Source organism: Amborella trichopoda, chromosome 7 (assembly GCF_054954075.1).
Source record: "Amborella trichopoda isolate Santa Cruz 75 chromosome 7, AtrichopodaSantaCruz75HAP2 v2.0, whole genome shotgun sequence".
Taxonomy (NCBI): Eukaryota; Viridiplantae; Streptophyta; class Magnoliopsida; order Amborellales; family Amborellaceae; genus Amborella; species Amborella trichopoda.
Genome location: NC_142342.1, coordinates 38,900,008 through 38,912,531, shown reverse-complemented (window position 1 = coordinate 38,912,531; position 12,524 = coordinate 38,900,008). Strand labels below are relative to the sequence as shown.

General features: G+C 35.0%; 1 protein-coding gene across 5 annotated transcripts; it reads right to left on the bottom strand.

Moving 5' to 3' along the window:
• Positions 1 to 3,057: 3,057 nt before the first annotated feature.
• LOC18422824 (pentatricopeptide repeat-containing protein At1g06140, mitochondrial) lies at positions 3,058 to 12,524 on the bottom strand. 5 transcript variants are annotated; one of them, XM_020670784.2, is made up of 4 exons: positions 12,314 to 12,521; positions 11,422 to 11,516; positions 7,350 to 7,459; positions 3,058 to 6,237 (listed from the first exon to the last, which is right to left on the bottom strand). In XM_020670784.2, exon 4 carries the CDS (start codon positions 6,089 to 6,091, stop codon positions 3,755 to 3,757), a length of 2,337 nt encoding a protein of 778 aa, XP_020526443.1. In that variant the 5' UTR covers positions 6,092 to 6,237; positions 7,350 to 7,459; positions 11,422 to 11,516; positions 12,314 to 12,521; the 3' UTR covers positions 3,058 to 3,754. The 5 variants fall into 5 exon arrangements, with proteins under 5 accessions (XP_020526443.1, XP_020526459.1, XP_020526447.1 ...); XM_020670800.2 differs by lacking the exon at positions 7,350 to 7,459; XM_020670788.2 differs by lacking the exon at positions 11,422 to 11,516.

Genomic DNA, 12,524 nt, shown 5'->3' with positions numbered 1-12,524 from the left:
ATCTCGATATTGGAAAATATTATTTTAATGTTAAAAAACCCTCTATTTGATCTCTCGACATTGAGATGTGTGAATATGAAACAAAAAAAAAGATTTTGAGTCTCAACTATAGTGCATCTTGCAACACATTCTCTAAACCGTCTATTTTCAAGATTTCATATGTTTTATAGATCTACTTGATTTTTAACTATTTTTGAAGTTTAAAACTTTTATAGTTAGCTATGAAAATAGATTTTTAAACAATCCTAAAAAAAATTTACATCAAAATTACTTATTATGATAAAATTTGAAAAGGCGCCTTAATTGAATTGTTTAAAACTTGCAGCCTTGTAGAAACCACACCCTACTATTTATACTACATTATTCAGCCTACATTATTCAGCCTAACTTAAAAGGAAGGTTAGGGTAAAGTATGAATAAGGGACTTTATTATCGATACTATCCATAATACATTATAAAGCAGCATTTAATGGACAGTAAAGTAAATATAAAGGGACCCTTTGATAATAGAAAAGGTAGGGTAAGGAGTCTTAGCATTAGGTTATAGCACCTAAAGACTAGGCTATAAAAATGTTATACTATATTATTAAGTCGAACTTAAGGGGTGCGCATGTATAGTAAGAATAAAGGGGGACCATGTGATAATAGAAAGACAGGAGAGGGAGTTCTAGCATTGGGTTATAGCACCGAAGGACAAAGATATATAAATATTAAAAAAAAAAATCAAATTTTATGGATAATCCCCTAATTATAACATAAAGTAACAAAGGATAAGATCTTCATTTTTTTAAAAGAAATCGATGTGATGCGCACTTACCTACAAGAAAAGGATTCGAGATCTATGCTTTCCCTACTATCCAGCCATCCAATTTTGATCAAGAGCTACTCACCGTTTGATATTAGATCCGACATCTCAAAGTATTTTATTTTTAGTTTTTTATACAAATTGTATGAATATGAAATTTTATACGTGCCATCTTCTCATTGGGGCGTATTTATAAAAAATATTAAAAATAATTTTCGATAAAATATAATGACTAAAATACCCCTTGAATATTTTCAAAGGCATTTTGGTTATTTTATTTTATTGGAAATAGTTTTTTATATTTTTCCCTAGTACGAGTTTAATAGAAGATAGGACGTCCAAATTTTGGTGTCAAAATAGCTTATAGAAAAAAAATTTAAAATAAAATAGTGTAGAGACATGACATTGTGATTGGGGCAATCTTAACCCTCCATTCAGAATGGACGGTTAGATAAGGGGAAGTATATAAGTTTTATGCTGTAGCGGAAGCATAAAAAGCTTGCCAACATTATACATCTTCTATATATAAAAACATCACTTGGTTTGGCAACAACGTGGCACTCATCATAAGATGTTTGGTACCTTGGTTCGACAAAACAATCACCAAATTTTGCCAATTTTCAAACGGGTTGTGAAGCGAAATTTGTAAAGGTAATGTTTCTTGGAATATCGTTGGAGTTGGACCGCATTTCTACATATGCAGTCTAGGAAGTGAAAAGCATCCATCTAAAAGATAGATACAAATAGGTGGTCCATCTAAAAACGATAGAAACTAATGATGGAAGTGTTTTCATCTCAAAAATAGATTTATTAAGAGGCTTGTATTTCTAAATATGAGGGCTTGCCCGCATAGAAACCAGATTTATTTCCCCTGTATATCGGATTTATTTCCCCATTTATATCTCTTTTCCAGTACGGCGGCCGTTGCCTCTTTTTGAGATTTTTAACATGAGATGGTAACAATCTCCATATGTTCAACAGGGAGGAAGATTCATGGAGGGATATCCTATGAATGAGAATCGTGGAGTATGTAGGAGGTTTTAAAAATTTTGGAGTTTATTTCTAATAACCTAAAAATAAAGAGATATTTTTTATAATTTTCCAAAAAAAATTATATTATTTGTTTCTCTATTCATTTTTGGATTCCTATCTAATGATCCAGAACGTAATCTTGGGCGTTTTTCACTTTCGTCTCCGTGATTTCTAATTTAGAATAAAATATTTCTAATTTAAAATAGAGTGGTGTGTTGTGATTGATTTTGAAAGTTACTCAATGTTGACCCTCCATGGATTTGCCTATATAAGTGGTGGCTAACACTCAAACCCAGAGTTAGTTGGTTCTCCCCGAAATACGTTGAGGCACAGCAGTTGACTGGACATCTAAGGGTATCTCATATCTTGATATAAATAAGCAGGTCTTATTGTATGGGCCCAAAACCTAAATCATCGACATATACGATGCTTCATCTATCAATTAGATCTTTTATCCATAAAAATCAGCATATAGGTCATACCCATTTCTTCATGTACCAACTCTTATGAAGTCTCTTTCTTTGTTATAGCTGATAAAAACTATTCCTTCACACGAAATATGTGTAGAAGGCCTTTTTGTTTTCTTTTGTTTATTTGTCCTTCTAGTATCTACTTGAGGATTTTATATTTCTTTCTTCTTTACTTTCTATTATTTTATTTTTGTTATTCTTTATTATTATTATTCTATTCTTTCTATTCTATAGTAGAGATATTCGCACATAATGACAAATCACGGCCATATTATTAGAAGCTTGTGATAAGAAGCGATTTCGGTCTGGTACCCAAACATAATATTCAAAAGCCTTTGCATGTTCTCCACTGCTTGTGTGGATAAGTCTTATATTATAGATTATATAACTTCGATCATAGGGATCAATTTTTGAGTAATAATTAGCCGAGGGAGCAGTATACCCTATTGAGCATAATATCATCATGGAGCATTGGTTGTCTATATAACATGATGGAGCATAGGCCCGATTTGTCATCCTTGATTCTTGAGTGGATACATTCTTGTGCAACTAAAATACTATCCATAATTTATCTATCGTTCAAGAATGCTGATTGTAACCTTTAATAACTGCTAAAATCTTTGCTATGATTTTATATAGACTACTAATGCTCCAGGTGGGTTGAAATGTAAACAAGTGTACACTGGAGTATAATATCATCATGGGTTGTCTATGTAAACAAGTGTACCAATGGAGCATAATATCATCATGGGTTGAAATGTAATTTCACTGTAGGCCTGAAATCTCTATACAATATTCCATCAAAAAATGAATGATTACCATTCGTGATTTCTACTTGTCCTAACCTCCAAGATTACAAAATTCCGAGAAGTTCCTAATCTTATGGCAATTTTGGTACAAGGTGGATGCCAAACCCCCACCATACAAGACTGTCAATATGGTTTGCTCACCATTCTCCACTTACAACCCTGACCTTAGTTTATTTGAGAAAGAGAGAGTAATAAGCAAATCCTTCCAAAAACCAAACAACCAGCATTCTTGATCATCTACACAGGCATTCCTTAAGTGGTTTTCCCGAGGTCAAATGCTACAACAAGCATCTTACTGTGACAAATCAATCAATCAGGCTCATAACAGGATAATATAAACCTCCCATACAATTCTCTAAGCTCCTGATGAATCTCATTCTTTGATTCATACCTCTCGCACCCTGTCAAGAACCAGTGCGCACTATTAACCTGAACACACGCTACAACTAGCCGCCTCCTCCACACCCCTATACTTCATCAACATTTTCATCTCCCCAGCTTCTTGACAAATCATCTCCCCAACAAATCAATCCATCAAGCTCGATAATATAAACCTCCCCTACAATTCTCTAAGCTCCTGATGAATCTCATTCTTTGATTCATACCTCTTGCACCCTGTCAAGAACCAGTGCGCACAATTAACCTGAACACATGCTGCAACTAGCCTCCTCGTCCACACCCCTATCCTTCATCAACTTTTTCATCTCCCCAACTTCTTTCCACATGCCTAAATCCTTATATATATCCAACAACAACACATAAGAACTAGAAGTATTGGGTTCCATGCTAAATAGCCTCTCTGCAATTCTCTGGCCTAGCTCAACATTGACATGAGCCCTACAAGCCTTGAGTAAAGCCCCAAAAACCAAAGACCCAGGCTCAAAAGGCATGCTCTCTATGAACTCTTCAGCCTCATATAGCTGCCCTGCCTGCCCTAGAAGGCCAACTATGCTCGCATAGTGACATTCTTGAGGCATTATTCCATGTTCCCTATGCATGGAATCAAAGTAGTAGTATGCTTCTTCAATCAAGCCTACATGACCACAAGCACATAGTAACCCTGCAAAAGTGGTTTGGTCAGGCTTAACCCCTTCAAGTCTCATCTCTTCAAAGGCTCGAACTGCCTGTCTGCCTAAAGCATGTTGGCCACATCCAGTTAAGACAGAGTTCCACATGGCTAGGTCGTGCTCAGGTGCCTCGTCAAAGACCTGAAAGGCTTCAATTATGCTACCACACTTGAAATACATGTTTATTAGGGCAGTAGAAACATAGATATCATTGTCAAACCAAAGTTTTAGGGCAAGGCCATGAATTTGTTTACCAAGCTCCATTGCACCTAAGCCAGCACAATTGGTTAGAATGCTTGAAAAAGTAAATGGGTTAGGTTTTAAACCGTCTCTCAACAAACAGGTAAACAACTCTTGGGCTTCACATGCATGCCCAGCTAGCACATATGCACAGATCATGGTGGTCCATGAAACGATATCATGATTTGGCATGGTTTCAAAAGCACTCCTGGCGTCTTCCAACATCTGGTTCTGAGATAGCCCAGATATCAAAGAATTCCATGAAATGTTATCTTTCTCCCTCATCAAGCTAAACACTTGCACTGCATCATCTATGTTCTTGCACCTAGAATACATATCAATCAGGGCATGTGAGAGAAAGCGATTCGAGAAAGAACCAATTTTGATAGAGAGAGTGTGTATCTGTTTCCCCAATTGCAATGCCCCACTACTGGCACAGGTGTTAATGGCGCTGGTGCAAGCCGGATTTATTGGTACCATGCCTGTTCGAAGCATTTCTGAGAAGAGTTGTAGAGCTTTCTTATACAGCCCATTCTGTGAGTACCCTGATACCATTGAAGCCCATGAAACTGAATTTCTCTTCGGCATCTTATTGAACATCTCTTCTGCCTGTTCGACCAATCCATTTTGAGCATAACCAGTTACCATCGCATTCCAAGCAACCACATCTGGCTTCAAGATCTCATCAAAAATAGCCCTTGCTTCGAAAATTCTTCCATTTTGTGCAAAACCCACCATCATGGCAGTTTGAGTTCCAACCGTTTGTCCAGGAGTGCTTCGATAAATTTCACAAGCATATTCTAACTTCCCATTCTCCGCATAACATGTGATCATTGTTGCCCAGGTAAACTCATTTTTTATAGGCATTCCATTGTAGAACAACACTGCAGCTTCCAATTCTCCCAATTTTGCATAAGTATTCAAGATTGAGGTACACACTATCACATCTTGATCAAAACCAGCCTTAGTCACCATACCCTGCAAAAGCTGGACTGGATCGATTCGAGCCAAACCAGAGGCCACTGTTACTCCAACTACAAAACCCGGCTGGTCTAGCACTGCCCCATCTCTCCTCATTCTCAGAAACAAAATCCAACCTTCTATGTAATCTTCAGCCTCTGCATACCCTGAAATTAATGAAGTCCATGTAACCAAATTCCTTTCCCCCATCAACTCAAACAATTCTCTCGCTTCTCTCATAAGACCCATTCGGCAATAACCACTGATCATGGCATTCCATGATGCCACATTTTTCTCAGGCATTTCATCAAACAGCTTGCGTGCATTCTGTAAATTTGAATTCTTGACATAGCCAGTGAGCATAGAGTTCCATGAGATGATGTTCTTCTCTGGCATGGCATCGAACACTTGTCGAGCCTCTTGAACTCTTCCTATTTGAGCGTAACTGGTTAAGAGAGAGGTCCATGTCCGAACGTTGTTGAGAGAGAGTGATTCTAAGACACAGCGAGCTTCGTCGAGTTTGTGGGCTCGAATGAGAGCCATGACTCTGGAGTTGCAGGCACTCCGAGACTCGCCATTGGGCCAATGGCTGCGACAAGAGAGAGGGTGGCTGGAGTGAAAGAAAGCACGGTTGGGATGAGAGAGAGAGGAGTTTGGGCGAGAGGGAGGAGAAATGCATGGTTTGAGGCGGGCAAGGCGAAGGATCATTGGACATGACGATGATACATCTCAGGGCGACCATTAATGACGGCTGGATTCTTCACCTGTTTCTATAAGAGTCTAGAGCTCTGGCGTGTGTAGAGAGAGAGAGAGAGAGACCTCTGGCGTGTAGAGAGAATGACATAGCTAGAATTCTGGCATATCATAAAAACAAAAAAACAAGGCTATTTAGCATGGAGGCCAATAACATGTGCATATCCTCAATACGTACTGCATAAAAAGAATTGCAATAAAAAAGAAACCACAAAAATCATGTGAGAATTCAAATGTCATATTAACAACACCCATATTACTCACAATTTCATATATCACACATCCTAAAGATTTTTCTGGCAGAGAGAACTTTGTTTATGGAAATGTACAAACTATTATTTATTTATTTATGGAAATATACAAACTATGCCTCTCTCCATACAAACCATCCCTCTCTCTATACAACCTACTATCATAGAATATATAAACCAACCTCTCTACTCTTCTTTCAGCTGGATTATGTAATCTACTGAAGTAAAATGATTACGTTCTTTCAAAGTATAAATAAAAAAGAGTTAAATCAAACCAGTTTGTAACTAAGATTTTATCATTAAGATTCAATGTAAAATGTTTCTATTTAAGAAATTCACATTGCATAATTATCATAACTTACTGCTCATATCCCAAGTTCTCACAATGTCATAATCATAAAAAGATTTAGGCCCTTTCCACAAACTTTGATTCACAGAGCGATGAAAGAATAATAGAGCACAAAATTACCTTAGAACATAAAATAAACGATGCAATCTTTATAAGGCCTAGGCTTTATGAAAAGAAAGTAAAGCTTCATCTCGAAACCTCAACCGAAAAGCACCTTGGGTATCAGAATTTCTACAAAGGCTCTAAAATCAATTTACACCACTGGACTATGATATTTGAAGCTCAAAAATGTTTGAAGCTCAAAAATGGTACAGATCTTGCGGATTCATGAACACTTGAAAATGACGGTCTAGATAATATGTTAAAATATACATATTTTTAAGGCTTGAAATCCTAATGGTTTCACAACCATCATCGTCAAGATGGAGATGATAGATTTGAAGGTTTTTTTATGCCAGAACTACAATTTTTGGAATGATTTCATGTGATGCTTTGGTTTTTCCCATAAGACCTAGGCCTTTTCTAACCTTTTTCCTAAAATAAATAACCATTGCATCCCATATTCAAAAACCAACCAGAGTGAAAAGCACAAGATGTATTTGCAAAGAGGTACCATCAGGGCACCAGAGTGAAAAACACAAGTTTGTGGGTTGCTTAGTTTTTGGGCGGAACCCGTCTGTGAGTATCCTGCTCCCCTCTCCTCTCACATTCTGTACTCACATTCTGTTCAATACAGTCAACATATTCAAAAAAAAAAATCCATGGTCATTCATATTAAACAAAGAAACTACTGACACAAATGAAATTTAATCAAAGCAAATATTTCTAAAAATAAACCAGCAATATTAATCTTTCAATATATTGTCTATGTCATTATATTAACAAAAAAAAAAGAGCTTTGAGCTTGATGAAGAGCATATGTATCTAAATAGATGAACATTATAACAATGAGACTAAAGCAAAGACAACCCCGGAAGCAAAATGTGTCACAATCTTATTGCTCCTATGTGTCAAGAAGTTGAACATCTATGTTTTCACCAGGGGCAACCCCGGGGAGAAAGAACTTTCTCAGTCACTGTAAACATCATAGGGTAAATTGTAGATTTTAATCAACAAAATCACTCAGGAAAGTAAAAATTCATTCCAAACTATGAAGAAGATGATGTGGTATCTATTTAACAACCCAACAATGGAAGCACCCATACTCTCAAATGCCTAACAACAGAAATCTATTCTCTCATATACTCAATATGAAAACTCTATTTCCTAACATATCCAACAATGAAAAAGTCATTCCGCTACAAATCCAACAATCAGACATTCATTCTCTTAAATACCCAGCATTCAAAGCATTCATTCCCTCATATACCCAACAGTGAACCATTTAGAAATGAACATCAACCCAAAAATACTGAAATTTTAGTACAACAAGAACATCTCTCTCTCTCTCTCTCTCTCTCTCTCTCTCTCTCTCCTGATTGCAAATACTCAAGTAAATGCAGTTCTCTCTCTTTTCTCAGTCAAAAATTAAAGAACGTCTCCCTGTTATTGATTGCACACAAACATAAAAAGATCAATAGTTTGTCGACGTGAGTGGCAATGGTAATAAATTGTAAAGATGCAAAACAGCCTTTAAGTTACATAATAGTTACCTGTAAACGTCTTTTTACCCTTATAGTGCCTGGTGGCTGAAGCTCCACCTAGGTTATTTGGTCCTCTATAGCTCCCCACAAATTCATTCTCCAAATGGCTTGTATTCACTCCCTACTAATCTAAACTTCTATGTTGTACTAAATTTAACTTTCGTGTCATATGCATTATGACAGGCGAGTAAAGCTTCTTGCTATCACATTTATGTTCAAGATTTGAATGATTCAAGAAAATATGATGTACTATATTATATCAGTTAAGGACTTGTATAATGCTCAACAATTTCCTAGTAAGAACAATAATTTAACAAAGATCAAGAAGAGTAGGAAAAAAAAATTGTTCCATCTCCCCGTTTCTAATCATGAAAGATTGGCAATGCCTCAATATCTTTGGCTAAAACTCAAAAAAGATAAGTGATCTATCTCAAAGGAAAATAATAATCAAGATTTGAAAAACGCAATTTTGGTGTATTCTTTTTCTGTCATTTTTCTTTGTGTTGTTTCACTTTGCCTATATTCGGAACATCAAAAGTTTGAGGCCACTTGAATTTATATAAGTTATAGCTGTCCACTAAATCCATCACTAGCTTAGCATCTTGAATTAATCTATCTTAAAAACTGAAGACAGCTCCTTCAAATTGATAGGGCGACTACTACAAAAATCATGTCTACTACAAACAATAAGCTCAAATATCTGGTTATGCTTCAACTTATTGATCCAATCTTTGAAGTGAAGCCCTAACACTGCAGAAATTGCTATTTAAAAAAACAAAAAAAGCTAAAAAGAGAGCTAACAAGAGATTATTGAACAATGAAACTGAAATGGAATTTTATTACTCCTTTATCTATCCAAATCATAACATCTTCAATTATCATTTCTAAGATTTTAAGTGCTAGCACAAGTATATTAATAGAGAGCTACTTGGAGAAGAGTGAAGTTGAATATACACGATGCCATTGTGCAAAGACACATAGAAATATGCACATTGCGATAGAGCTATCCAAAGTAGTTTTAGATACCAATAAGAAATATTTAAATTTTTTGTATGAGTAAAAAGGTATCTTTACAGGTACGGCCAAGTGCTTTTACAATGAGAAGAAGCACAAAATATCTGCAAATATTCATTTGTTAAAGCCTACAACATATTCCTATGTGAATTGATTGGCTCTACACTGACAATTTTCATCTGATAAGAAATGGTTAATCTTTCCTCATAGAGATTGCTATGTACATAGCTTGCAATCATGGAAATATAGAAAAAGACAAACGTGCCACTCAAAACCAAAATTAAATTCTTCAAGGATAAACTACACAAAACACTACTCAAAATATGAGCAAAATACTGGTCTAAATTGAGAAATTTTTCATTAAATATATACCAAACAATTATGTGCAATGTCAGAGAAATAAAGTTTACCATATATTAAGGAACAGTAGCACCATGGACATAGCTTTTAAGTGTCAGAATCCAAGATTAAAATGCTAAGGACACAAGGCTCCTACTCATTATTAGATTGCCATATACACCTTACAAAGAAAAAATCATAACTTGTTCTGCAAAATGATATTTTTAAATGATTAATGACTAAGGAATAAAAGACCAGTTCATATAATATAAAAAAAAATACAAAAAACCGAAAGCTTTATTCTTATCATTTTTTATTCTTGAGAGTCTATCAAACAACCGGTGTGCTGTATCAAGAAATCAAGTATAAAATGCATTGAACAATTACCTAAAATATCGTGAACTCTATAATTCTCAATAAAATATCATGAATTCTGTAAAATAATAAGAAATACTGTAATTCCTACAATTTCTGAGAGAAACCCTAGATATTTCAAAGATAATGTGTGATCCCTATAAAATGCTAAAACCTGATCCAAAAATCCTCATATCTAAGTAAACCCTGAATTCATAGGAAAACCATAATTTCCTGTAAAAAATAAATTTGAAGCTTGGCAAAATAAATTTCTAGAGAAAACCCTCACTTTCATATCAAAATTAGATTTGGTGTGAAACATTTTTGTGTAGAGATTCATTCTGCAATGAAGATTTGGGGGGAGAGGGGAGGTTGGGTAGAGGGCAAAGGCATGATGCTCATGCATCAATAGAAAATACACAATGCTCCCCATGTCTCCAAGGTGCCAGAGAGTGAAACAAGGATTAAGCGATAAGGGTTTGCAGAGAGGGATTAAGGCTTGAGGGTTTGTAGTGGGAATGGGTGGAAAGAGAGTCCCAATTTACTCTACATTACTACATATTCTACTTGGACAATAAATCTAAGGGATTGTTTGCTTCATGCGTAACAGTTTGTACATACAAAATAATTTTTATATGTAAACAGTACCTTGTGCAAGAGTTTTCCAATCCTGCTTTTTCTCATGTTTGTTTCACATGTCTGGAATTCCTATGTACCCAGTTTTTTATGTTTGGTAACCCATTGGTAAACAATCTCCCAAAATCTGGATTAATACCTATTTTTAACCGTTCAATTGCATATATCAGGTTAACTATTTCACTTCAATTCTTCAATTCTCCAATCTTTAGGGATGTTAGGTATCCTACTCTAAGCTGCATTTCTCTTAAGAAGTTTTCTCCTTTTTTCAAATTTGCCATAGCATTACCAGTACAAATCACATTTTCGAGGCAACACAAACTCGATGAATAATCAAACTGTAATCCATACATACAAATTACGAGCTATAATAGAACGAATGCTGTAAATCAGAAAATTTAATAGAAAATTTATTAATAAAAAGGAGAAATCATACTAAATGGAAAAGGTTGGCATAACCCATCTTTCTTTTTCCTCTTTTACGTTTTAATCTAAGGACAGGACTAAAAAAATTATATAAAGAACTATATAAGAGCAATAAGCATTCAAAAGAAGACACAAATTTCACCAACACAAATCCTCACTAATTGAGCAACCATAAATTTCATAAAATTGATATAATTGATAAATCGATCAAATGCAACTAAAAGAGACCAATATAATATAAAAAAAGTGAATAAACAATGAAGAAATTCACACCCAAAATCATGCCTCTCTTTGAATTAGCTATGGGCCTCCATTGAACACGAAAAACGGAGCTTTCCTAAGATTGCAGGGCCAGCTCCTCTTGATCACTATCCATTGACCAATCCAATAAATAAACAAAATACAAAGTGGGTATTCAATGGATTACTGGAAAAAAAAAAAAAAAAAACCCTTGATTTTTTCTCTTTTGGAATCGTTATTGCAGTGAAACTAGGAGGTCAAAAGTATGCAAGAAAAAAACAGCTTCCATTGAGGGGCGAAAAAAATAAAATAAAATCTAAAACGAAAAACCAGGAAAAATAAAACAGATAAACCCATACCCAAGTTTTTTACAGATTAAAATAGAGCTCATGTACCCAACAAACAATAAAAAAGAAGCAGAAAAATTAAAAGAAAAAACTTCAAAAAATACAAGAACAAACTAAAAAATACAAAAAAAAAAAGAAAAAAGAAACCCATACCCTTTCTACATAGCAAATGTAACTTCTATAGTGATGTATTTTTAGGATGCATCATATACCCAACAAAAAAACTAAAAGAAAACCTAGTAAAAAATAAAAAAACCAATAGTAAAACTAAAATATCACAAAAATACAATAAAGAAAAACTATAGCCTTTTTTTTTTTTTTTTTTTTTTCAGAGAATGGAATGTTGTTGTGCATTTACACCCCAAGTAAGCAAACACCACGTATCAGTTAGAAGAAATTTTGTTTTTGCCATTAGATGTTAGGAGAAATTTGTTTTTTCCATTAGACGCAGAGCAAATAAAGCACCATTAGATGCAGTGTAGAGCACAATGATTTATCTCCAATAAAAAAAAGAGAGGAAAAAACAGCAAAAAAAATAAAAGGAAAACCACAAATAAGTAAAAGAAAAAAAACCTTACCTTGTTGAATAAGATGAAGAATGTTGAGGATGATGAGACTTGGAAAGTGATTCTCGTTTGAGAGAGAGCACGATAATAAGGAAGAGGGAAGAGGGAAGAGGGGATGAGAGAAAGTAGCGAGGTTTGGAGAGGGAGCCGCCGTTTTTGGTTCAGACCATCACGAGTCCTTAATTTTACGATCTTTCTTTTAGTTTACCATTAATTTAACTGG

Coding starts and splice junctions, on each gene's coding strand:
- LOC18422824 (XM_011627613.3), bottom strand. CDS start 6,091: ATGATCCTTCGCCTTGCCCGCCTCAAACCATGCATTTCTCCTCCCTCT.